Raw genomic sequence first — 22388 nt, 5'->3', positions numbered from 1 at the left:
AGCCCCGCCCCAGGCTATCTCATGGGGGGGGCCTGAGAGTGTGGCTCCCATGAGGCCATGCGGGGCTGGGGGTCTGTGGCTCCCACGAGCCCCCCCCCCCCCCGCCCCAGTTGTCTGAGAGCCCATGAGACCCTCCCCCCCAGCCCTAGGGGAAGGGGTGCTGGGCTGGGAGCCAGGGGACCCCATACCCCCCCTCACAGCCTGGGGACCCCAATCCCCCCCCAGACCTAAGGGAGGGGGCACTGGGCTGGGAGCCAGGGGAGCACCATTGCCCCCCCACCCCATATCCCCTACAGGCCTCAGGGCACCTGGCCCCAGACACCAGCTGCCCTCTCCCTGCTGTGTCCTGTGCCTTGGGCCTAGCCCGGATGCAGGGGGGTGCGGGGGTGTTTCACACCCAGCTTCCCCAGCCCCCGATGACTGGAGAACTTCCTCTGTCCTTAAAGAAACCGCAAATTGCCCCATTGCTGCCCCAGAGGTTGGGGGCAAAAAAATGTGGCCCATGGGCCCGACTAAGGCCCAGAAGCCATGGGAAGGTCTGTAAGCTCCTGTGCTGTCAGGACAGTGGGGAGGGGGCATCTGGACCAGCTCCCCCCCTTGGAGGCAGCAAATTATTAAGCCCCCATACCCCGCCTCACAGCCTGGGGGAGGGGGCGCTGGGCTGGGAGCCTGGGGAACCCCATACCCCCCCCTCAAAAAAATCTCTTAACACCAGCTCCAGCCACTTCGGGCTCGATGCCAAATCAATCAGTTCGCGTCTCTCTAACCCACCAGCCCCAACTGCCCTCCCAGGGCCAGGGAGAGAATCCTGGCTCCCAGCCCCCCCCTGCTCTAACCACTAGACCCCACTCCCCTCCCAGGGCCAGGGAGAGAACCCAGGAGTCCTGGCTCCCAGCCCCCCTGCTCTAACCACTAGACCCCACTCCCCTCCCAGAGCCAGGGAGAGAACCCAGGAGTCCTGGCTCCCGGCCCCCCCAGCCCAGTTGCCCCAGTACCTTGTGTGGCCGGGGTAAGACCTCTTTAGGGGTGGGGCTGGTGAATGAACAGCCCCCCCCCCCCCCCGGAGGCTTTCCCATGAAATGGCTGATGATTAATTACTGGCCCCCCTGGGGCTGGATTGGAGCCTGCGCCCCCTAGAGGGGAAAGGCCCCGTGTCCCATATCCCGGGGCGGGGGGGGGGGAGATTAGCTGCTCTGGTCTCCGATTGGCCGGCCCGTCTGTCCATCCCCTGCCCCCCCCCCCGCCCAGCCTAGCGACGGAGGAGGAAGGTTACCCGGACAGCAAACCCCGTTGCCTTGGCGACCCCCCGTTGCTAACCCCGGCAGCATCGGGTACCACTGGGGGGGTGGTCGGAGCAGCGCTGGAGGCCGGGGACACCCCAAGGTAAAGCCCCCCCCCCAGCTCAGCCAGCAGAGACGGGGCGGGCAGCGGGATCAGCTGTTAATTGGATTGTCCCGGCTGGGGGGGGGAGTAAGAGATGGGGGGGCTTGGATAGATGGGGGAGGGGGCATCCCAAGGGCTGGGGGGGGTTGGGGTTGGATCTGTGGTGGACGAACGGCTCCTAAGGGACTAGGAGGGGGGTCAGGGTGGATCTGGGGGGGGCAGGGGGCAGGGATGGAGATGGCAGAGGGGACAGATTCAGCTTCCTTCTTCGGAGGGGCTCTGGAGTGGGGGGACCAGAGCCCCTCCCCCGCTGGCTTCTCCCCCTCCCTGCTCATGATCCCCCTCCCCCCATGGGAGATGTTTCCCCTCCATTCCCCCACCGGATCTAGAACCCGCCCCTGTAGACACACCCAGCCTGTCTCCAGAACCTCCCCCCCCCGGCACAAACAGCCCCGGACGCCTTTAGAACCGGCCCCCTCTGCTCTAGAACCGGTCCCCACTCTAGAACCAGCGTCCCACCTGCCCCGAGGGAGCCTGCCCACCCCTTGCGGCTATTTCTGAGTTCCCCCGGATGCTAAAGGGGGGGAGGCTGGAGTCACCCCTCCCCCCCTTTAACCAGTCAGATCTAGACTCAGATCGTTTTCCAGAGTCTGTTCTCATGGCGAGGCAGGGCCCCTTTTGCCAGAACCACCTCTCAGCACCCCCCACTTCCGCAGCATCGGCCCCTGGGATCTAGACCCCCCACATCTTCCTGCCGGGGAGCTGCAAAAACTCCCCAAACTCCCCCCACCTGGCACACCTCAGGGCTGGGACCCCGGGGCTGGTTCTCCCCCCAGGCTGCTACCCCCAGTCACGGAGGCCCCAGATCTGGGATCTGCCCCAGCCTAGATCCAGGCTCCGGGCCCCAAGGACCGGCCTAGTCCCACCCCCCCCCGGGCCGGGCTCCAGAATCCTCCAGAAAGCCTCCGTGTCCCAGGGTGGCTTTCCCACTGGTGGGGGATGGATGGGTGAGTCGCAGGGGGGGGGGCATTTTGCTCGGATCCTCTGGCGCTTTGGGTTGGCTTTGGCCCGTTCTCCAATGACCCCGGTTATTTCTCCCCCCCACCCCAGGCGGCGAGATGACACCCCTACCTCATACCTCCCGCAGTGGCCGAGGAGCAGACAGAAACGTCTTCCCCGTTCAAAGTCCGGAGGGAAACTGAGGCACACGGCGGCAAAAGACGACGGCAGCTTCCCCCTTCGTCCCAGCTGCTTTCGCGGGGGTGGGGGTAGGGAGCGGACACGACCGTCTCCTGATCCTCGTGTGTCGATGCCTGTGGGCTAGGAACAGGCAGCTGCGCCGGCCCAGGTCAAGCCGCCCCGGGGCCTCGGAGGAGAGCAGGGTCTTCTGGCAGGGCCCCCTTCTGGGGCGAACACCCTCTCTCCGCACCTGCCGGCCTGCCCCGGCTCCCCCCCAGCCGCAGCCAGGTAACATCACCAGCCGCTCAGAGCCTGGGTAGGGGACGAACCACCCCCCCCATCACGCCACCCCGGCCTCAAAGAGTCCCAGGCAGGAGACGTTTCTAGCTCACATCCCCAGCAAACTGGGTTCTAGAGTCCCTGGATCCCCGCTGGGTTCTCGGGGGCGGGAGGCTTTTCCAGATACCCAGTGGGGCCTAGAAGAAGGGGGCCTTGCCCAGCTCCCCAGGGGTTCTGGAGTAATGAAGGCCTTTCCAGACCCACAGTGGGGTCTCGAGTAATGGAGGCTTTTCTAGACTCCCAGTGGGTTCTGGAGTAACAGGGGCTTATCTAGACCCTCCATGGGTTCTCAAATAATGGGGACTTTTTCAGATCCTCCACGGGATCTAGAGCAGCGGAGGAGTTTCCATTGGGGCCTACGGAGCTGCGTGCTAGATTCCCGGTGGGTTCTAGAGTGACAGAGCTCTCTCTCTGGATCCCACCTGGGTTCTAGAACAACAGGGCTCTAGATTTCCTCCTTGCCTTTGAGAGCGATGGAGCATTTCCCTGTGGTTGCCCCCCGTCTCTCCCTCTTGCTCCAGGAGCTGCTGCGGCGCCTTCGTGACTCAGTTCCCCCAGCCCGATCGCCCCAGGGGTTCCCCTTCTGCTGGGGGGACCTTTGTACCCCCTGCCCATAGCAATACCCCCATGCTGTGGCTGGTAGGGGGCCTCGCCCCCTGCATCTCTCCATCTTACTGCACCCCCCCGGACCCCTTCCTGCCAGGCTCCTTCCCACCCCGGTCCCTCACCGCTGCGCCTTCTTCTGAGTCGCTCCCTCCCGTTTGCCACCTAATTGGCTGATCGGGCTAATCCAGCCCTCCCAGGGCCAATGTGGGGAGGACGCCCCATCACCCAGGGGGGCTCGAGCCTAGATCCATGTTCTAGATCCCCAGAGTGCTCGAACCCAGCCCTGGCTCCTCAAGTGGTTCTAGAGTAACTGGGGGCAAGTTCTAGATCTCAGCCAGTCCCTACACCCCAGGATCTAGCTCCCCCTGGGGGTTCTAGAAGGGGGCCTTTCTAGAGCCCAGCACGTTCTAGAGGGCAGGGGGTGCACTCCCCTGGCAGTCAAGGCCAGGCGCTAGGGGGCAGGTTGGGGGCTGGGCAGGGGGCGCTCTCCCCTGGCAGTCAGGGCCGGGCGCTGGGGGGTGCCGTGGGGCAGGGCAGGGGATGCACTCCCCTGGCAGTCAGGGCCGGGCGCTAGGGGGCAGGTTGGGGGCTGGGCAGGGGGCGCTCTCCCCTGGCAGTCAGGGCCGGGCGCTGTGCTGCAGACTGTTTCTGTGCTGCTCTTACCTACCTGCCTCGCCCCAGACGTGGCTGCATCTGAGGAGGTTCTAACTCTCCCGTTCTCTCTCCTCACAGGGCTGAGGCAGCCGGCCCCCGGGGGTCGCGGGGTTCCCCTCCCCAGCGGGCAGAGACCCCGGTTTGGTCCCCGAGTGCGCCATGGGCGGGGCTGGGCCCCAGCTCCAGCACTGGGGGGCGGAGAAAAGTGAAGCCTGTGGAATCAGGTGATTTCCCCCCTTCCAAGGCCGAGGGTCAGAGGGGGTGGGTGCTTCCTGGGGCAGGGATGGGGAAGATCTGGGACTAAGGGGTTGCAGAGATACTTGGGGAGGGGCAATTGGGGGAGATCCAGGGGGTCGGGGTGGTAGACATGGGGACAGTGTGTGTCGGGGGGGAGCATTTGGAAGCTCCAGGGGAAGCGGGGGGCTGTGAGGGTGGGAAAGGGGAGCAGATTCCAGGGGGATAAGGCTGCCTGAGAAAGGGACCCCCCAAATATTTAACCCCACCATGTATTCTCCCCCCCCCCAGCTGCAGTGCCCACCAGAGCCCCCACCGGGCCCCTGAACCCCCAATCCCGGCAGCAGAGACGGCACCGGTGGCTGGAGGTAAGTGGGGGGGGTGTTAGGGGGCACCGCACCCTCCCTGCCCTGGGCACCGGGGGGCGCCCCGCTCCGGCCCATTAACTGTCTCCTCTCTGCCCCGCAGTGAACGTGGTGGTGGTGGTGGACGGGAGCTGTATCCTCCAATACACTCATCGGGACTCCCCCTGCCATTGTCTCCGCCGTGGGGACGCCCTGCTGGCCCGCCGGCCTCCCCCCTGCTACGGGGCCGCTGCCCCCTGCAGCCCCCCTGCTGCTGGGCCCCCCCTCTCCCGCCGGGCCCGGGGCCTGGGGGTCCGCTGCTGCGCTGAGTTTTGCCTGGGGGAGGAAGAGGAGCGGGCGGAGCGGAGACCCTGCCACCCGGGGGCGCCCCCCCGCCGTGCCCCGCCGCCCGGCCGGCTGACGCCGGTGCCCCTGCCCCGCAGCGCCACGGGGCCCTGGTTTACGGTGGAGGCGCCAGAGGACGGTGGGCCCGGGGCCCGGGTGGCCAGGATCTGGGACCGGGGGCGCTGCCCCCTGCTGGAGGAGGGCGACCTCGTGGCCAAGGTGAACGGGGCTGACGTGAGGGGCCTCGGGCCCCAGGAGGTGGAGAATGTCCTGCAGCAGCACACGCGGGCCGGGGACGTCATCCTGCTGGTGGAGCGGAGAGGTAAGGGGGGCTGTGGGCACTGGGGGGGGCACTCGTGGCCGTTTCACTTCCTGCCTGACCCACTAGGGGGCACCGGGGGCTGCTCCAGCTGCTGCACTTCCTGCCTGACCCACTAGGGGGCGCCAGGGGGCCCTGACTGCTGCACTTCCTGCCTGGCCCACTAGGGGGCACAAGGGGGCCCTGGCTGCTGCACCTCCTGCCTGGACCACTAGGGGGCGCCGGTGGCCCTGGCTGCTGCACTTCCTGCCTGGCCCACTAGGGGGCACAAGGGGGGCCCTGGCTGCTGCACCTCCTGCCTGACCCACTAGAGGGCGCCGGGGGCCCTGGCTGCTGCACTTCCTGCCTGGCCCACTAGGGGGCACAAGGGGGGCCCTGGCTGCTGCACCTCCTGCCTGACCCACTAGGGGGCACAAGGGGGCCCTGGCTGCTGCACTTCCTGCCTGACCCACTAGGGGGCGCCGGGGGCCCTGGCTGCTGCACTTCCTGCCTGACCCACTAGGGGGCGCCGGGGGCCCTGGCTTCTGCACTTCCTGCCTGACCCACTAGGGGGCGCCGGGGGCCCCTGGCTTCTGCACCTCCTGCCTGACCCACTAGGGGGCGCCGGGGGCCCTGGCTGCTGCACTTCCTGCCTGACCCACTAGGGGGCGCCGGGGGCCCTGGCTGCTGCACTTCCTGCCTGACCCACTAGGGGGCGCCGGGGGCCCCTGGCTGCTGCACCTCCTGCCTGACCCACTAGAGGGCGCTGGCTGTTGGGGGAGCAGGGGGAGCTGTGGGGTGTTGGTAATGTTGGGGGACCCCATACTGATTGATCCCCCTTTTTCTTCCCCTCCCCCCAGGTCCTGGACTCCGCCAGCCCCCCCTGGAGCCCCTGTTCTCCATCCCCTCCCCCTGCCGGGATCCCCCCCGGGCGGGGGGGCCCCGGGGCTCTTGGGGGGGTCCCAGCGGGGATACTCTGGCCGTCACCAGCTTTGTGGGGCCCGAACCCAGGGATGTGCTGCTGTGCCCGGCCCGCTGCCGTGGGGGGGAGGCCCGGAGACCGCGACGCCCCCAGCCCGCGGGGGGCCCCGGGGAGCTGGGGGGCAGCGTGGCCCCAGACAGCGCCGGGAGAGCAGGTGAGTGGGGGGGAGGCATGGCAGGAAGGGGGGGGTTGGAAGCAGAGGGCTGCAGGTTGGGGGAGGGGGCTATGGGGGATGGGTTTGGGGGTGCTTAGGACTAGGGGGGGTCTGCCAGGGCTGGGGGGGGTCTGTGGAGCAGTGGGGGAGGGGCTGGGGGCACAGCTGGGGGGGATGGGCTCCGCCGGGGGGAGTGAAGGGGGCAGGGGGTCTGCGAGGGTGGAAGATGGGGGGCCTGCGAAGGGGGGATGATGGAGGCAATCTTGGGGGCTGCAGGGGGAGGGGCAGGGAGCTGGGGGGGGCTCGCCGGGAGATGCATGTAGGGGGCAGGGTGACTCCTGGGTGGGGTGGGGGACATGGGGAGGCTGCCTCCCCCCCGTACTCCAAGCTATCCCCTCCCCCCCACTTCTGAGCCTCCCCCCCTCGGCCTGGCACAAGAGACCCCATTGTGTTCTGCTCCCTGACCCATGTCAGGCTCCGCCCCCCTCCCCAGGCAGCTGGGGGGGGCACCTATGGTGGGGCACGGCCTGTTCCACCCCATAAAGCTCTGGAATTTCTCCTCCCCCCCCCCGCTCCCCACAGCGCCCCCTGCTGGGCGAGGCCTGGCCCTCCCCCCCCAGCTCCCAAAGGGTTAACCCCCCCCCACGCCCACATTCCCCCCCCAGTGTCCTTGACTTTCTCAGCCCAGCTTGTTTGTCCTGGGAAACTCCTCGGGGAGGAAGGCGGCCGAGCTGGGGGGCCCGTGGACACCCCGCCCCACGCCTGTGCCCCCCAGGAACCAGGGGGCTCCCCCCCCCACGGCCAGCCATGCTGCAAAGGGTCCAGTCCGTGCTGCGAAACGTCCAGGGTTTGAACCGACCCCCCCCCCATACCTCCCGCCTGACCCCGGCTTCCCCCCCGGCCTTTCTTGTCCTGTCCTGGTTTTGGGGGTGGGGGGGCTGCATCCTGAGGGAGGGGGGGTTCTCCCCACACACAGGGGGAGGGGGGGGTCTGTAACTTTGAGTGGGTGGTTTTGGGGGGGAGATAGAAGGGGGGATGGGAGTGTCTCTCACCCCACATGTCACCCCCCCAGCCTCCCTCCACACACACACACACCCCACTGCCACCTCCAGGGTCACACTCCCCTGGACTCCCCCTGCCCCGCACGGCCCCCTGCTGCCACCTCACTCAGCCCCCTCTCCCCACAACCCGCCCCCTCCCCCCACATAAACCCCTCTCCCCCCCTCCGCACACAGCCCCTTCTGTCCCCCCGCCCCCCTCAGCCCTCCACATCCCACAGTTCGCCTCCTACCCCACAGCCCCCCCTGCCCCCACAACCAACTCCCCCCCCTCCCACCCCTGTCTGTCTCCTGCCCACCCCCCCCACTGGGTAAATATTGACCCCCGATAAGAGCTTCAAGTTTGAAAGCTGGGGGGGAGGGGAGAATTTGGGTGGGGCCCTGTCTGGAGGTGGGGGTGGGTCTGTGTTTCTGGGGGGCTGGTTGGGGGGATGGGGGTTTGCTGGGGGAGGCCGATGCCGGGTGGGGGGGCTCCGGTCTCTAGAAGGGGTTCGGGTCTGGGGGGGAGGGGGGGTCAGTGGGGGGGGTCTGGTCGTGAGGGGGACGGGGGGCAGGGTCTGTGGGCAGGAGGTTCAGTTCATCAGTGGGGGGGTTTGGGGGGAGCTGGCACCCCCCTCCCCATTCACAGACCCTCTCCCCCCCCCCGCCCAGCAGACAGGCTGGTACCTGGGCCCAGCAGCGACCCCCCCGGCGGGAAGCATCCGGAGGACGGGGGGCTCCTGGCTCGGTTCTCCCACCCTGAACTCGGGGGCCTCTTTCGCCAGGTGGGGGCCAAGGTCCGGCTGCGAATGCTGCCCCCCCTCAGGGACATGGGTGAGTGCCCCCCCCCCCGCCAGGAGGAGAAGGGAAGGGGGCAAAGGGTGGGGGATGGGGGTGTGAGGGAGGGGCCAGAGGGGGAGCAGGCCGCTGCCCCCTCCCACACCCACTGACCCCCCCCATCCCCTCCCCAGCTGCCTCCAGCGACCTGGACGGGGCCGACATCCAGGTGGAGGAAGGAGCCGGGAGGCCGGGGTGCCGGCTGCCCCAGCCACAGGTAGGGGGCAGGCAGAGGGGCTGGTATGAGGGGGAGGGAAGGCCGGGGGGGGGGATGGCTATTGCAGGACATGGGTGTGAGGGGAGGGGTGGGGCCAGTGGGGGGGCAGATATGGGGGGGCAGATGGTGATTGGGGAAGGGAGGGGCAGCGCGTTTGCTATCAGGGGCTGAGAGCCCTTGGGCCGGGGGTCCCAGCCAGGCACTCACCCCACCCCACCCCTTTCCCAGTGTCTGTCAGCCCCCCGGGACCCCCCCAGCTACTCGGTGGAGCTGCTGCGTGGCCCCCTCGGCTTCGGGTTCAGCCTGCGGGGGGGCAGCGAATACAACATGGACATCTACGTGCTGGGGCTGCTGGAGGGGGGGCCGGCCCAGCAGAGCGGCAAGATACAGGTACCTGCCTGCGCTGGGCGGGGGCTGGGCGGGGGGGTCTCCCCTGGCGGTGGGGCCGGGCGCTGGGGGGTGCTGTGGGACAGGGAGCAGGGTGTGGGCTGGGCAGGTGGGGTCTCCCCTGGCGGTGGGGCCGGGCGCTGGGGGGTGCTGTGGGACAGGGAGCAGGGTGTGGGCTGGGCAGGGGGGGTCTCCCCTGGCGGTGGGGCCGGGCGCTGGGGGGTGCTGTGGGACAGGGAGCAGGGTGTGGGCTGGGCAGGGGGGGTTCTCCCCTGGCGGTGGGGCCGGGCGCTGGGGGGTGCTGTGGGACAGGGAGCAGGGTGTGGGCTGGGCAGGGGGGGTCTCTCCTGGCGGTGGGGCCGGGCGCTGGGGGGCGCCATGCTGCGGAGGGCACGGGGATGTGGCGCGGGGGCTCCCCCTGTGGCAGTGGCCGGTACTGCAGTGTCAGTCTCTGGGGCAGGTCAGTGACCAGCTGCTGGAGATCAATGGGGAGCCCACGCTGGGCATGACGCACGCCCGGGCCGTGGAGCAGATCCGCCGGGGGGGCAGCCGCATCTGCCTGGTGCTCAGGAAAGGCGACGGCTTCGTCCCCGACTACGGTGAGTCCTGCCCCCCTGCCTCCCTCCTGCTACAGCCTGCGTCCCCCCAAAACTGAGGGCAGGTGGTATTTCCCCACCACCCGCCTCCCAAGGGAGATGGTAGGACCCACAATATCCTCCCCCCCTTATCCCATGGGAGATGGTATGATCTAAAGTGAGGTTCTTTTCCCCCCCTCCTCTAAATCCTAAGGAAAATGGTACCACCCATAGTGTGCCCCCCCCAGTTCCTGGGGCGATGATATGACCATCCCTCTGTTCCCCTCCCCCATGACATAATCCATAGTGACCTCCCCTGATTCTCCCAGAGCAGATGGTACAACCCACAGTGTCCCCCCCGCATCCCTGGGGAGATGGTACGACCCCATAGTGAACCCCCCCCCCATGGAGAGATGATACAACTCCATAGTGACCCCATGCACACATCCCACAGCAACACCCCCTTCCTGCATCCCTGGGGAGATGGTAAGACCCCATAATGACCCCCCACACACACACACACACCCCAGGGGAGATATGATCCCCAGTTATACACTCCCCCCCCCCCGCATCCTAGGGGAGATGGTATGACCCTCAGTGACTCCCCCGCATCCCAGGAGAGATGGTCTGACCCTCAGTGACCCCCCCTGCATCCCTGGAGAGGTGGTACAACCCCATAATGACCCTCCCCCACATCCCTGGGAAGAAGGGGGCAACCCTCAGTGACAACCCCTGCATCCCTAGAGAGATGGTGTGACCCTCAGTGACCCCCCCTGCATCCCTGGGGAGATGGGTCAGCCCCATCATGACACCCTCCCATGGTAGGGCAGATGGTGCGACCCATCGTTGCGGGGGGGTATAGGGTGACCAGATGTCCCGATTTTATAGGGACAGTCCCGATTTTTGGGTCTTTTTCTTATATAGGCTCCTATTACCCCCCACCTCCTGTCCCAATTTTTCATACTTGTTGTCTGGTCACCCTACGGGGGTAGCAGGTGTCCCAGTGCAGGGGGGGCAGTGGGGCCTGGGGGAATAGCGTATGATATCCGGGAGCTGGTTTACCCCTCTGCCTCCCCTCCCCCCCGGGGGGGTCTCTGAATGGGGAGCTGATTTTTGGGGTTCAATATTCATCCTATTTCTCTCCCCCCTTTCTGCCCCTTCTCTGACTCTGACCCTCCACATCCCGCCCTGGTCCTTTTGTCCCTTCCTGCCCCCCCCATGTCCTCTCCACCCCCACTCCCCGGCCAACCCCACCTGCCCATGCCCCTCTGCCTCTCCCACTATTCACGGCACCCCCATGCCCTGTTCTGACCCCCATCCCTGATGTCCCCTCCCCGCCCATCTGTCCCCCTTCCTGGGTCCCCCCCCATCTGTACTGCCCCCCCCAGTGTCCGTGTGCGCCCCCCCCACAGCGACTCCGCTCTGCACCCTGGCGCTGTGCGTCACCAACTCCCGGAGGGGGGAGCCCTGCTTCTGCCTCGTGGGACGGCTGGAGCGTGACTGGTGGGTTGCCCCCCCCCCTCGGTCACAGCAATGGGTAATTGCTCCCCCCCCAGGCCAATGGGCCAATCCAGCCCACCCTCAGTCACAGCAATGGGTAAATCCTCCCCCCCCCCCCCGCCCAGGTCAGAGCAATGGGTCAATCCAGGCCCTGCCCCAGTCACAGCAATGGGAAATTCCTCCCCACATAGGCCAGAGCACTGGGGCAATCCAGCCCCCACCCCCATCCCAGTCACAGTGATGGGCAATTCCTCTCCCTCCCATCAGAGTAGTAGGTCAATCCAGCCCCCCCCCATTCCAGTCACAGTAATGGGCCAATCCAGTTGCCCCCCCAGACCAGAGGAATGGGCCAATCCTGCCCCCTCTCCCCATACTACCAGGTCCCCTTATCTGTTTGCTTGGCCAATCCTGACAAGACACCCCCCCCCCGGGAATGTGGAGTTCAGTGCTGTTTCCCGGGGGGGTGGGGAGGATCTCTCCAGTGCTAGAGAGAGAGATACCCCCCCATAGATGGGGATATATGAGTAATCCCCCTCTCTGTTCTTGGCCCCCAGCTGTGGACCCTTGCCCTGACCCTGCTGTTCCCCACAGACCACCCCCACCCTCCCATCACTGACCCTGTTGTACCCCCAGGAGACCCCCCCACTACCAATCCCCCCAAAGCTTCACCAGACCCTTGCTGTTTAGCCAAACCATCTGAACGGATGTTGGCAAGGACATGCGGATGGGAGGGGGACACACACACCCAGAAAATGGGGTTGATCCCAGGGGGAAGGACCCCTAAGGAAGCAATCCCAGGTTAACTGTGGGGAGGGGTGTGTGTCTTTCACTATGTTCTCTGGGCCTGATCCCCCCCATCTCATTCTCTTTCCCCTCTCCAGACCGTGAGCACATCCCCAGCCCCGCCGGACGGGACCGGATGCCAGAGGGTGGACCGGCACCACACGGCTGGAGAGCAGACACAGCCGAGAGGTCTCCGCGCTGGGGACGGGATGCCAGGTGCTGCCTGGAGGCTTCTCCCAGCAGTGCCGAGCGAGGATCCCACCGCTGCCACCAACGCGGGTCCCGGGACTGTCGGGGCGCAGAGCAGGGCTGGCCAGCATCGGGGACGGAGGCGGAGGCCAGGAAGGGAGAGAGTGGGTCCCTCTCCCCCCAGAGGGAGCGGGTCTGGAGGGGCCTCTCGGAACCAGCCCCCGGGCCCTGGCTGGTGCCCAGCAAGGAGCGCCTCTCCCGAGCCCTGAGGGGCGTCTGCATGGGGGAGGGGGAGGACGATGAAGGGGGCAGCCTGGGGCAGGGCAAAGACAGAGAGGTGAGGTGGAGGACCTAGTCCAGCCCCGCCCAGAGCAGGATGTTCTCAGTGCCTGGGAGAATCCACCCACCCCTCATCTGGATGTGCAATGGTACCTTCCATTCTCATCTCCACCTCTTCAGCCAGGGCCCAGCTATGTAGTGGTACCCTCCACTCTTGTTCCCCTCCCCATTTTGATTAAGGGTACTGTCTAATCTACTCACAGTGGTACCTGCCATTTCCTCCCCCCCAATCAGCTATGCAGTGGTATCATCCTCTCCCGTCCCCCACCCTCTGGGCTGTGAAATGGTACCTTCAGTTCGTCTTGTGCGTGTCTCCCCCCCCAAAACCATGCAATGAATGGTACTTTCCTTTCTCCCCTCCCCCATTCACAATCTGTACTCATACCTTCTACTCTGCTGGTACCTTCCCCCCCCCCCGTCTGTGCAATGGTGCTGTCCACTGGTGCCCTCTTTGGCAATGGTATTGGCCACTTGTAATTTTGCATCCCCCATGTCAGGATTGCAATGGTATTGTCCACTCTGCCTTGCCAACATTCCACAGAGCCACACATGGACTGATCCATTCCATGGAAGGGGAGGAAACTGAGCCAATCCATTCCATGGGGGGGGACTATCCCTGCATAGAGCAATGTCAGATGGACTGATCCATAAGGGCTGGGAGCCACCACATGTGGCTTGATCCACTCCATGTATGGGTGTGGGGGGGGAATGGACCCAGCCATTCCCTTGAGGTGGGGGAAGGATATCATCAAGGGCCAAACCATTTCATAGAGCAGGGGGAATAGACCAATCCATTGCAGGCTCACATTTGGACTGATCCATTCTGTGCAGCAGTGGGGGGGGGGAAATCACAGACCTATTCCATGGAGGGGGGCAGAATGGTTCGAGGTGGGGGGAGATGGGAAATGGTTGGTTCTGCTCCAGAAGGGGTCCTCCTTCCCCCGGGGATGGGAGGTGTGGAGGGGTCGCGGTCTCGCATTAAGATGCTGCAGTTGCCTTGGTTTCTGTCTCCATGGGGACAGTCTTTATTTAAGATGAACAGAAACTCTCTTACGGGCAACGAATAAAAAGGAAAAAACCCAAAGGGGTTTGCGGTTGTGTAGCCTGAGTCATTTCAGTAGCACAAAGAGCATCTGGAACATGCCCGTCCTGCCACAGAGCGAACCCAGGCGTCCGGGCTCCCAGCCCCTGCTGCTCCTCTAACCACCAGCCCCCACACCCCTCGCAGAGCCGGGGAGAGAACCCAGGCATCCTGGCTCCCAGACCCCCCCCCACTCTAACCACCAGCCCCCACTCCCCTCACAGAGCCGGGGAGAGAACCCAGGAGTCCTAGCTCCCAGCCCCCCGCTCTAAGCCATCAGCCTCCACTCCACTCCTCAGGGAGAGAACCCAGGAGTCCTAGCTCCCAGCCCCCCCGCTCTAAGCCATCAGCCCCCACTCCACTCCTCAGGGAGAGAACCCAGGAGTCCTAGCTCCCAGCCCCCCGCTCTAAGCCATCAGCCCCCACTCCCCTCCCCAGGGAGAGAACCCAGGAGTCTCTGTCTGTGGGAGGGGGGTGGGGTCGAGACCTCCCGTGGGGGAGCCAGGGAGCGGTGTAGGGGGAGGTGGTTCAGCCACATGGTACCACTGACGCCCCCTACACGCTCTCCGCCCCCCCCCCCCCAGGTCTGCAGGCTGCTGTTTGCCTTTGACTCCAGCAGCCCTGCTGGGGTGGGCACCCCCCGGCCGGTAGATGGGGGGGGGTTAAAGGAGGGGAGGGGGACAAGCTCGGGGGGGACTCCGGCTTTGTGCTGTTTGCCCCCCCCCGCGTCTGGCACGGCTCTGCCCAGCCTGGCCACTTCCTGCCAGGCTCTGCGAGCAGCGGGTGATGCAGCCGCTGGCACCATGCCCACGTGGGTCCCGCCCTGCACAGCGCAGCCCCACCTGGCTGGGGGGGGGCAGGTCTGGGGATGGCTGGAGGAGTGTGTGGGGACGGAGGGGGTGGGGGGATGGGTGGGTGGCTAGAGGGGTGGGGGATGGGGGGAAGGAGGGGGGATAGGTGGGGTGCAGGATAGAGGGGCGCGGGGAAAGGAGTGGGGAGGGGTGGGGGATAGAGGGGTGCGGGGGAAGGAGGGGGAGGGGCGGAGGGAAGGGGGGCGATATAGACACAAGCGGGGGGGGGTGACTAGCTCCCTTCTCTGTCCCTCTGAGCCATTTGTAAAGAACAGGGCGGGGGAGGAGGGGGCAGAATCCAGGCGCGTCCCTCCCTCCGTCTGGCTTCCTCTATTCTTTGTCTCTAGCGCCCCATAACCAGCCGGGCTTCTCCCCTGAGCCCCCCACACCGCCTAAGCCAGGCTCCGGCGCCCTCCTGCCTAACCCTCCGGCGCCACCGCAACCGGGCTCCAGCACCCGCCAGTGTCACGTTAACCGGGCTCTGATGCCACCTTAACTGGGCTCCAGCATCCTCCGGCGCCACCTTAACCAGGCTCCAGCGCCGCCTTAATCAGGCTCCAGCACCCGCCAGTGTCACGTTAACCGGGCTCTGATGCCACCTTAACTGGGCTCCAGCATCCTCCGGCGCCACCTTAACCAGACTCCAGCGCCGCCTTAATCAGGCTCCAGCACCCGCCAGTGTCACGTTAACCGGGCTCTGATGCCACCTTAACTGGGCTCCAGCATCCGCCGGCGCCACCTTAACCAGGCTCCGGCGCCACCTTACCCGGGCTCCAGCACCCTCCGGCGCCCGCCCCGCCTTCCGGCGCCGCGCCCCGTCCAATGCCTTTCTTAGAAAGTGACGGGCTCCCTCCGGCTCCTCTGAAAGGGGCAGCCCCGCCCGGCCGAGCCCCGCCCGCCCCCCCCCACGCCCTGCCCCGTCGGCTGCCCGCTCTGACAGTCGCTTGACAGCCGGAGCCGTCTGGGGGTTCTCCGGGGCCATGGACTCCTCTAGCGGCACCCCGGGGTGCATGGGGCAATGCACCAGCTTCCTCCGCTCTCACAAGGGCACCGTCCTGGCGCTGGAGATTGTGAGTTATCCGCGGGGGGGGGGGGCACCGAGCAGAGACGAGGGTCCCGGGGCACACGGAGGAAGGAGGCGCCCATGGGTGTCAGCCACACGTCAGGTCTTACACGCGCCCCGCAGAGGCAGGAACAGGGTCCTGACCCGGTGCGTCCACACGCGCTGCTCGAACCCACTGGCCCCCACTCCCCTCCCAGAGCCAGGACAGGAGAGAACCCAGGAGTCCTGGCTCCCAGCCCTCCCCCCCTGCTCTCACCCACCAGTCCCGACTCCCCTCCCAGAGCCAGGAGAGAACCCAGGAGTCCTGGCTCCCACCCCACCCTGCTCTAACCACTAGACCCCACTCCCCTCCCAGAGCCAGGACAGAAGAGAACCCAGGAATCCTGGCTCCCAGCCCCCACCCCTGCTCTCACCCACCAGCCCCGACTCCCCTCCCAGAGCCAGGGAGAGAACCCAGGAGTCCGGGCTCCCAGCCCTCGCCCCCCTGCTCTCACCCACCAGTCCCGACTCCCCTCCCAGAGCCAGGAGAGAACCCAGGAGTCCTGGCTCCCACCCCACCCTGCTCTAACCACTAGACCCCACTCCCCTCCCAGAGCCAGGAGAGAACCCAGGAGTCCTGGCTCCCAGTGCCCCCCTGCTCTAACCACTAGACCAGACTCCCCTCCCAGAGCCAGGAGAGAACCCAGGAGTCCTGGTTCCCAGTCCAGAGCAGCGTGTGATTTCTGGGTAGTGGGGGGGGGGCGGGTTACCGCCCTGTTGGAGATGAATCAGCTGCAGCCCACGAAGGGTAGAGTTGGGATGTGGCTCCCGCCAACTGACTGGAGGGAACTGTGATTCAAACAGGGTTGGCACCCAAAGGCGGCGGGGGGCTGGGAGCCAGGACTCCTGGGTTCTCTCCCCAGCTCTGGGAGGGGAGTGGGGGCTAGTGGTTAGAGCGGAGGGGGCTGGGAGCCAGGACTCCTGGGTTCTCTCCCCAGCTCTGGGAGGGGAGTGGGGGCTAGTGGTTAGAGCGGAGGGGGCTGGGTGCCAGGACTCCTGGGGCCCATCCTAGTTCCTCCTCTGCCTCCGTTATTTCAACACTCCCAGCGGCTCCCTTCAGTCTGTGTCCTGTTGGCCCTCCCCCCCGGGGCCATGTTCCTGGGTGTGGCTGTCCGGGATAGTGTGTGTGTGTGTGTGTGTGTGTGTGTGTGAGGGTTACCCCGTGTGTCACCTGTGGAGTGTGTGTGTGTGTGTGTGTGTTGGGACTAGAGAGAGAACATGTGTGTGTGTGTCTGTGTGGGTGAGGGTTACCGCAGGGTGTGTGTATCTGTGTGACAGGGTGTGGACACCATGTGGCTGGAAGGGTGCGGGGTGTGTGTGTGTGTGTGTATCTAGCAGTGTGCTGGTGTGTGCAGATTATGGGTGGGGCCTGTCTCCTGCGGCTGTGAGTGTGCATGGCTGAGGGTTACAGCATGTGCCACCTGTGCGGGAGTGTGTGGGAGACAGGGTGTGGATGCCATGTGCCTGGAAGGGCAGTGTGTGTGTGTGTGGGGGGGGTTACCGCATGTGCTGCCTGTGTGTTTGTGTATCTGTGTGTGTGAGGGTTACCGTGTGTGCCCCCTGTGTGTGGGTGTGTATCTGTGTGTGTGAGGGTTACCGTGTGTGCCCCCTGTGTGTGGGTGTGTATCTGTGTGTGTGAGGGTTACCGTGTGTGCCCCCTGTGTGTGGGTGTGTATCTGTGCGACGGGGCATGGATGCCATGTGGCTGGAAGGGCGCAGAGGGTGTGTTTGTGTGTATCTAGCTGTGTGCTGGTGTGTGCAGATTAGGGGTGGGGCCTGTCTCCTGCGGCTGTGGGATGTGTGTGTGTGTTTGCATTGTGGAAAGGGAGGTGCGGGGAGTGTCCCCCTGTCTGCGGGGGGGGGGGGGTAGGGTCTGTGTGATCCTGGGCGTAGGACAGGTCCCCCTCCAGGGCCCGGGGGGGGATGACTCCACCCCACCGCCTGCCCCTCAGATCTGGCTGTTCCCACGGGCCCATAGGATTCCCTGCCCCCCACTCCCTGAACCTCACCCAGAATCAATTATTAACCACCCCGCCCAGCTCTTGCAAAGGGAGAAATGAGCCAGAGAGAGAACCCAGGAGCCCTGGCTCCCAGCCCACTCCCTCCCCCCCACGTTGCAACCCATTAGCCCCCACTCCCCTCCCAGAGCCGGGGAGAGAACCCAGGAGTCCTGGCTCCCAGCCCCCCTCCCCCGCTCTAACCACCAGCCCCCCCTCCCCTCCCAGAGCCGGGGAGAGAACCCAGGAGTCCGGGCTCCCAGATCCCCCCTGCTCTAACCACCAGCCCCCACTGCCCTCCCAGAGCCGGGGAGAGAACCCAGGAGTCCGGGCTCCCAGATCCCCCCTGCTCTAACCACCAGCCCCCACTCCCCTCCCAGAGCCGGGGAGAGAACCCAGGAGTCCTGGCTCCCAGCCCCCCGCTCTAACCACCAGAGCCCACTGCCCTGATTTTCCTTCTTACAGGGGCAGGGCTCCTTTAAGGCTCAGGGGCGTTTATGGGGTGGGCGTGGGAGCAGCAGGTCCCGGCAGGACCGAGGTGCGGGTGGGTGGGGAATATACACCCAGTTCCGCACCCTGTCCAGACCTGTCTCCTCGTGCCTCACTTTCCCCACCCCTGCGCTGCCAGGGGTGCCACCTCCCTGCCACAGTGGGCTGGCCCGTGAAGTGTTTGCCAGGGGGGCACTCCATCCCTTTAGGACCCACCACCACCATGGCCCCTCCGCCTGTTGCAGGTTCCATCCCTGTAACATCCCCCATCACCTCTGCCTGTAGCAGGCACCGCCCCTGTAACAGCCCCCCGCTCTGCCTGTAGCAGGCACCACCTCTGTAAAAATCCCCCGCTCCGCCTGTAGCAGGCACCGCCCCTGTAACAGCCCCCTGCTCCGCCTGTAGCAGGCACTGGCCCTTTAACAGCCCCCTGCTCTGCCTGTAGCAGGCACCACTCCTGTAACAGCCCCCTGCTCCACCTGTAGCAGGCACCACTCCTGTAACAATCCCCTGCTCCGCCTGTAGCAGGCACTGGCCCTTTAACAGCCCCCCGCTCCGCCTGTAGCAGGCACTACCCCTGTAACAGCCTCCCCTCTGCTCCACCTGTAGGGGGTGCCACCCCTTTCACAGCCCCCCCCCCCACCCGTAGAAGGCACCGCCCCTTTAAGATGCCCCCATGTGCCCCCGCCTGTGACAGGCTCCACCCTTCCTGACCTGCGAATATTTGGCAGGGGGAGCTGGTTGAATTTAGTAGTTGCCATGGTGACCGGCCCCACCCCCCACCCTCCACACACTCGCCCCTTTGTGTGCCCAGCGTGGGCTGGTATTTTTAGCCTCCAGATGTGACTCGAGCTGGAACATTCCCCAGGCGCCCCGAATGCCCCGCCCAGCCCACGCGGGACCCAGGAGTCCGGGCTCCCACTCCCTCCCCCCACCCCGCTCTAACCACTAGACCCCCCCTCCCAGAGCTGGGAGAGAACCCAGGAGTCCTGGCTCCCAGCGCCCCTGCTCTAACCACCAGCCCCCACTCCCCTCACAGAGCTGGGAGAGAACCCAGGAGTCCTGGCTCCCAGCGCCCCCGCTCTAACCACCAGCCCCCGCTCCCCTCTCTCAGGAGACACCTCTCCCCAGGCATGTACAGGAAAGCGGCGGGTGAGTCAGACCCTTGGCAGAGCAGCAGACGCCCCGTCTTGCAGCGAATGGAATATTACAGCGTGACTCAGATTCTCCAACCACCCCCTTGCCCTTCCTGGGGGGCGTCGTGCTGCGGGGAGCTGGGGGGCTGGGCAGGGGGTGCTCTCCCCTGGCAGGCAGGGCCGGGCACTGGGGGGTGCTGTGCTGTGGGGAGCAGGGCGGGGGGCTGGGCAGGGGGCACTGTTCCTTGGCAGGCAGAGCTGGGTGCTGGGGGGGCCCTGTACTTATTTAAACATCTAAACATGAGATCCCAACCTGCTCTGCTCATTACCCGCTTTATCCCTTCTGCCTTATGTTCAGGATGGGAACCCCGGTGTCCGGGCCATATCCCAGTTTAGGGACACTCCCATTCTGTTTCCTTTCATCCCCCTGCAGCTGCCACTGGAAACAAGATTCTCTTTCACTTCCTGTCCCAAAGGTGTACGTCTGGTCCCCAGCTGCCCTGCCCCAGAGGCGGCTGCCTCTGAACACCAGGCGAGCCATCCCTGTGCGGCGTTATGTGCGGCTGTTCCCCGGTGTCCCACCCCAGAGATGGCTGCATCTTAGCACTGGCTGAACAATTGTCCTAACTATTGTCCATTTCCACCCCACACAGGGCCTCTGTATTGTTATCCTGATCTGCTATGGTGCGTCTCGGACCCCTGGTTATACGGGTGTGGCCATCTTCGAGATGGTGTTTTCAATCGTCTTCTTCGTCATCTACACGCTAGGATTAAACAAGCAGCTGGCTTTTGTGCACTGGGGCTGGAGTGTAAGGAGCTTTATTCTATCACGCCATTGGGGGAAGCTAGAACATACCACCTGCCAGGACAGCTGGAATCTTCTGTACAATTCGCTGTTCTGAATAACCCTTAACAAGGGGAGGAAAATCCCCTAACAAACTTGTTTTAATTTATTAACATGCAAGACGAGAACAGCCCAAAAACCTATGTGAAAATGCAAAGACAAAAAACTTTGTTAAAACCCATGGAAATAGATGTGCAAAAAACTTTGTTAAAATGCACGGCCCTCGCTATGCAAAAGAACTTGGTGAATTAGCAAGAAAACAGTTAACATGCAATCAGATCCTGAAAGGTTGATGTGTGACCACACAAAGATATTGCTGCGCGCAGAAATTGGTAATTTAGAATAAATAAATGAAGGAATTGCCACAGGGAAAAATATTAAGCTAAAACCAAACATACTCAGAAATGCCAATGTAAAAAAAAAAAAAAGTCCATTAAAGGGGTTAATATACTGAGAAAATTCCCCCGCGAAACCCAGGTTAATTTCTTAATATACAAGGATTTTCCATGGCAAATTTGTTAAAATGCAAAGAAATTCTGGGCCAAGTTATTCATCTGCCAGGAAATGTCTGTGCAAACGAGTTAATGAATTTATCTTACGCATAGAAATTCCCATGGAAAACTCCATAAAAATGCAAGAAATTTCTATGCAGGAAGCTTTGTTACACTGACAATCTCATGTCGTTATTAATGTGCCAGCACGTTCCTGTGGCAAAAACTTCGTTACTGTAGGTCGAGTGCATCGTACCAAAGCCAGGTCGGTGCCGCTCTCTGCTTCTTACCTTCCGTTTCTTTCTTCCCAGGATTTCATCCGTGCTCTGATTGGTGCTCTGCTCTTCCTCATCACCTCCCTCATCGTCGTCATTGGCCACAGGGACGGAGCTGGGATCGCAGCTGGGGTAAAGCAACTGGTTTCCCTGGCAGCCGGGACTGGGCGGGCCGTGGGGGCAGGGAGCGGGGCTGGGGGTGCTGTCCCCTGCAAGTCAGGGCCGGGCGCTGGGGGGCTCGACAGGGGACACTGGCCAGCAGTCAGTGCTGGCCGTGGCAATGGGGGCACTGTGCTGCAGCACGTCTGTCATTCATTCCTTGCAATCAGCCGCCAGGCCTGACCCCAGAGGTGGCCGCATCATAATGTTGGGTGGGGGAAGAAATTAGGCAAACTGCACAAAATTGGGGAGGGGGGATTTTCTGCTCCTCTTGATCCAGGGGCCTTGAACCCACACTGCAAATCCTCTGCTCGTTACCAGCAATCAACTGATACAGCAATTAACTCCTGCTTGGTCCCATCCCCCGCAGGTCTTTGGGCTCCTGGCTGGCATCCTGTTTGCATACGATGCCTATATTACATTCCCCACCCTTCGGAAAACCCACACAGCTGCCCCCACTGGTAAGTGCCCCCACCCCCTGGGATGGGGGGGCTGGATGGGAGGGGGTGACCCTGCCCCACCCCCTGGGATGGGGGGACTGGATGGGAGGGGGCGACCCTGCCCCACCACGGGGCCGGGGGAGGTAAGACGGGAGGGGGCGACCCTGCCCCACCACAGGGCCGGGGGAGGTAAGACGGGAGGGGGTGACCCTGCCCCACCACAGGGCCGGGGGAGGTAAGACGGGACGGGGTGACCCTGCCCCACCACAGGGAGGGGGGGGGCGGGGGCTAGACAAGGGAAGATGGGGGATGATCCCTGACTCTCTGACGCCCCCTTGTGGTCTCTCTCTCTCCTTACAGAATCCCCGGAGGGTGTCTGAGAAGTCGCACGACCCCGGCCCCCACTTTGGTGCCTTTGCCCCCCCCCCTCGCTGTTTCTAAGGATTCTTGTACATACTGCTGGGGGGGGCAAAGAAGAGGAACCCCCCACCCACTAATCTCCCTCCAGCTCCCCATCCCCAATTCCTGCCCTGACCTCAGGGCCACACCCATGTTCAGAAGCCTTGACAATGGGGATCGCATGGGGGGAGCCCCCCCCCACCCCAGCAATGCCACCCCCACTTTCCTAGGTTGGCTGGAGCACGGATGCGGGCAGTGGTGTCTAGTGGTTAGAACAGGTGGGGGAGGTTGGGAGCCAGGACTCCTGGGTTCTATCCCCAGTTCAGGGTGGGGAGTGGGGTCTGGTGGGTTCTGTCCCTACCACTTGTTCCTAATCAAGTGCCTTTACTCTTTCTGTGCCTCGGTTTCTCCTGCGCTAACAGGTGTTACACTGCCAGCTGTTCAGGGCAGAAGGACCCATGTGTTTACATAGGGCCTACCAGAACCGGAGCCCATGGGATGTTTTCAAGGGAAATAAATTTTAATATAAGGAGATTTTTTTTAAATGAACTAAACTTAAGGCAAGGAAACTGGCCTCAGGGTGGGGGACTGGTGGGGAATGGCACACGGGGGGATTCATGTGGTGATGCTCAGGGCACTGAACCCCCCCCCGAACCCCTCACATTCCCCCCCCACTACCCGGTCCTGCATGTGGCTTGTGTTAATTTCTGCTTATTTGGGGGGGGGGGGGAAGGGTTAATAA

At 64.3% G+C, this 22388-nt stretch overlaps 2 protein-coding genes across 3 annotated transcripts; both read left to right on the top strand.

Moving 5' to 3' along the window:
* The first annotated feature begins 1106 nt into the window (after positions 1-1106).
* On the top strand, positions 1107-13470 carry MAGIX (MAGI family member, X-linked). 2 transcript variants are annotated; one of them, XM_045000420.1, is made up of 12 exons: positions 1107-1383; positions 2494-2878; positions 4240-4385; positions 4687-4763; positions 4864-5406; positions 6243-6518; positions 8228-8389; positions 8527-8609; positions 8838-8999; positions 9457-9595; positions 10960-11074; positions 11953-12089. In XM_045000420.1, coding segments are annotated over exons 3-12 (1623 nt in total). In that variant the 5' UTR covers positions 1107-1383; positions 2494-2878; positions 4240-4320; the 3' UTR covers positions 11954-12089. The 2 variants fall into 2 exon arrangements, with proteins under 2 accessions (XP_044856355.1, XP_044856354.1); XM_045000419.1 differs by lacking the exon at positions 10960-11074 and having other exon boundaries at positions 1229-1383; positions 2494-2850; positions 11953-13470.
* Positions 13471-15003: 1533 nt separating this feature from the next.
* PLP2 (proteolipid protein 2) lies at positions 15004-22388 on the top strand. Its single transcript, XM_045000410.1, has 5 exons — positions 15004-15384; positions 19692-19847; positions 20685-20780; positions 21178-21268; positions 21608-22388. Exons 1-5 carry the CDS (start codon positions 15295-15297, stop codon positions 21625-21627), a joined length of 453 nt encoding a protein of 150 aa, XP_044856345.1. The 5' UTR covers positions 15004-15294; the 3' UTR covers positions 21628-22388.

The sequence above is a fragment of the Mauremys mutica genome, unplaced genomic scaffold (genome assembly GCF_020497125.1).
Source record: "Mauremys mutica isolate MM-2020 ecotype Southern unplaced genomic scaffold, ASM2049712v1 000298F_np12_obj, whole genome shotgun sequence".
Classification (NCBI taxonomy): Eukaryota; Metazoa; Chordata; order Testudines; family Geoemydidae; genus Mauremys; species Mauremys mutica.
Note: the sequence above shows the minus strand (reverse complement) of the source record. Positions and strands in the feature narration are given on the sequence as shown.

Coding starts and splice junctions, on each gene's coding strand:
- MAGIX (XM_045000419.1), top strand. CDS start 4,321: ATGGGCGGGGCTGGGCCCCAGCTCCAGCACTGGGGGGCGGAGAAAAGT. Junction 4,386..4,686: donor AGTGAAGCCTGTGGAATCAG/GTGATTTCCCCC, acceptor CCCCCCCCCCAG/CTGCAGTGCCCACCAGAGCC. Junction 6,519..8,227: donor AGACAGCGCCGGGAGAGCAG/GTGAGTGGGGGG, acceptor CCCCCCGCCCAG/CAGACAGGCTGGTACCTGGG.
- PLP2 (XM_045000410.1), top strand. CDS start 15,295: ATGGACTCCTCTAGCGGCACCCCGGGGTGCATGGGGCAATGCACCAGC. Junction 15,385..19,691: donor CCGTCCTGGCGCTGGAGATT/GTGAGTTATCCG, acceptor CACCCCACACAG/GGCCTCTGTATTGTTATCCT. Junction 21,269..21,607: donor CCACACAGCTGCCCCCACTG/GTAAGTGCCCCC, acceptor CTCTCCTTACAG/AATCCCCGGAGGGTGTCTGA.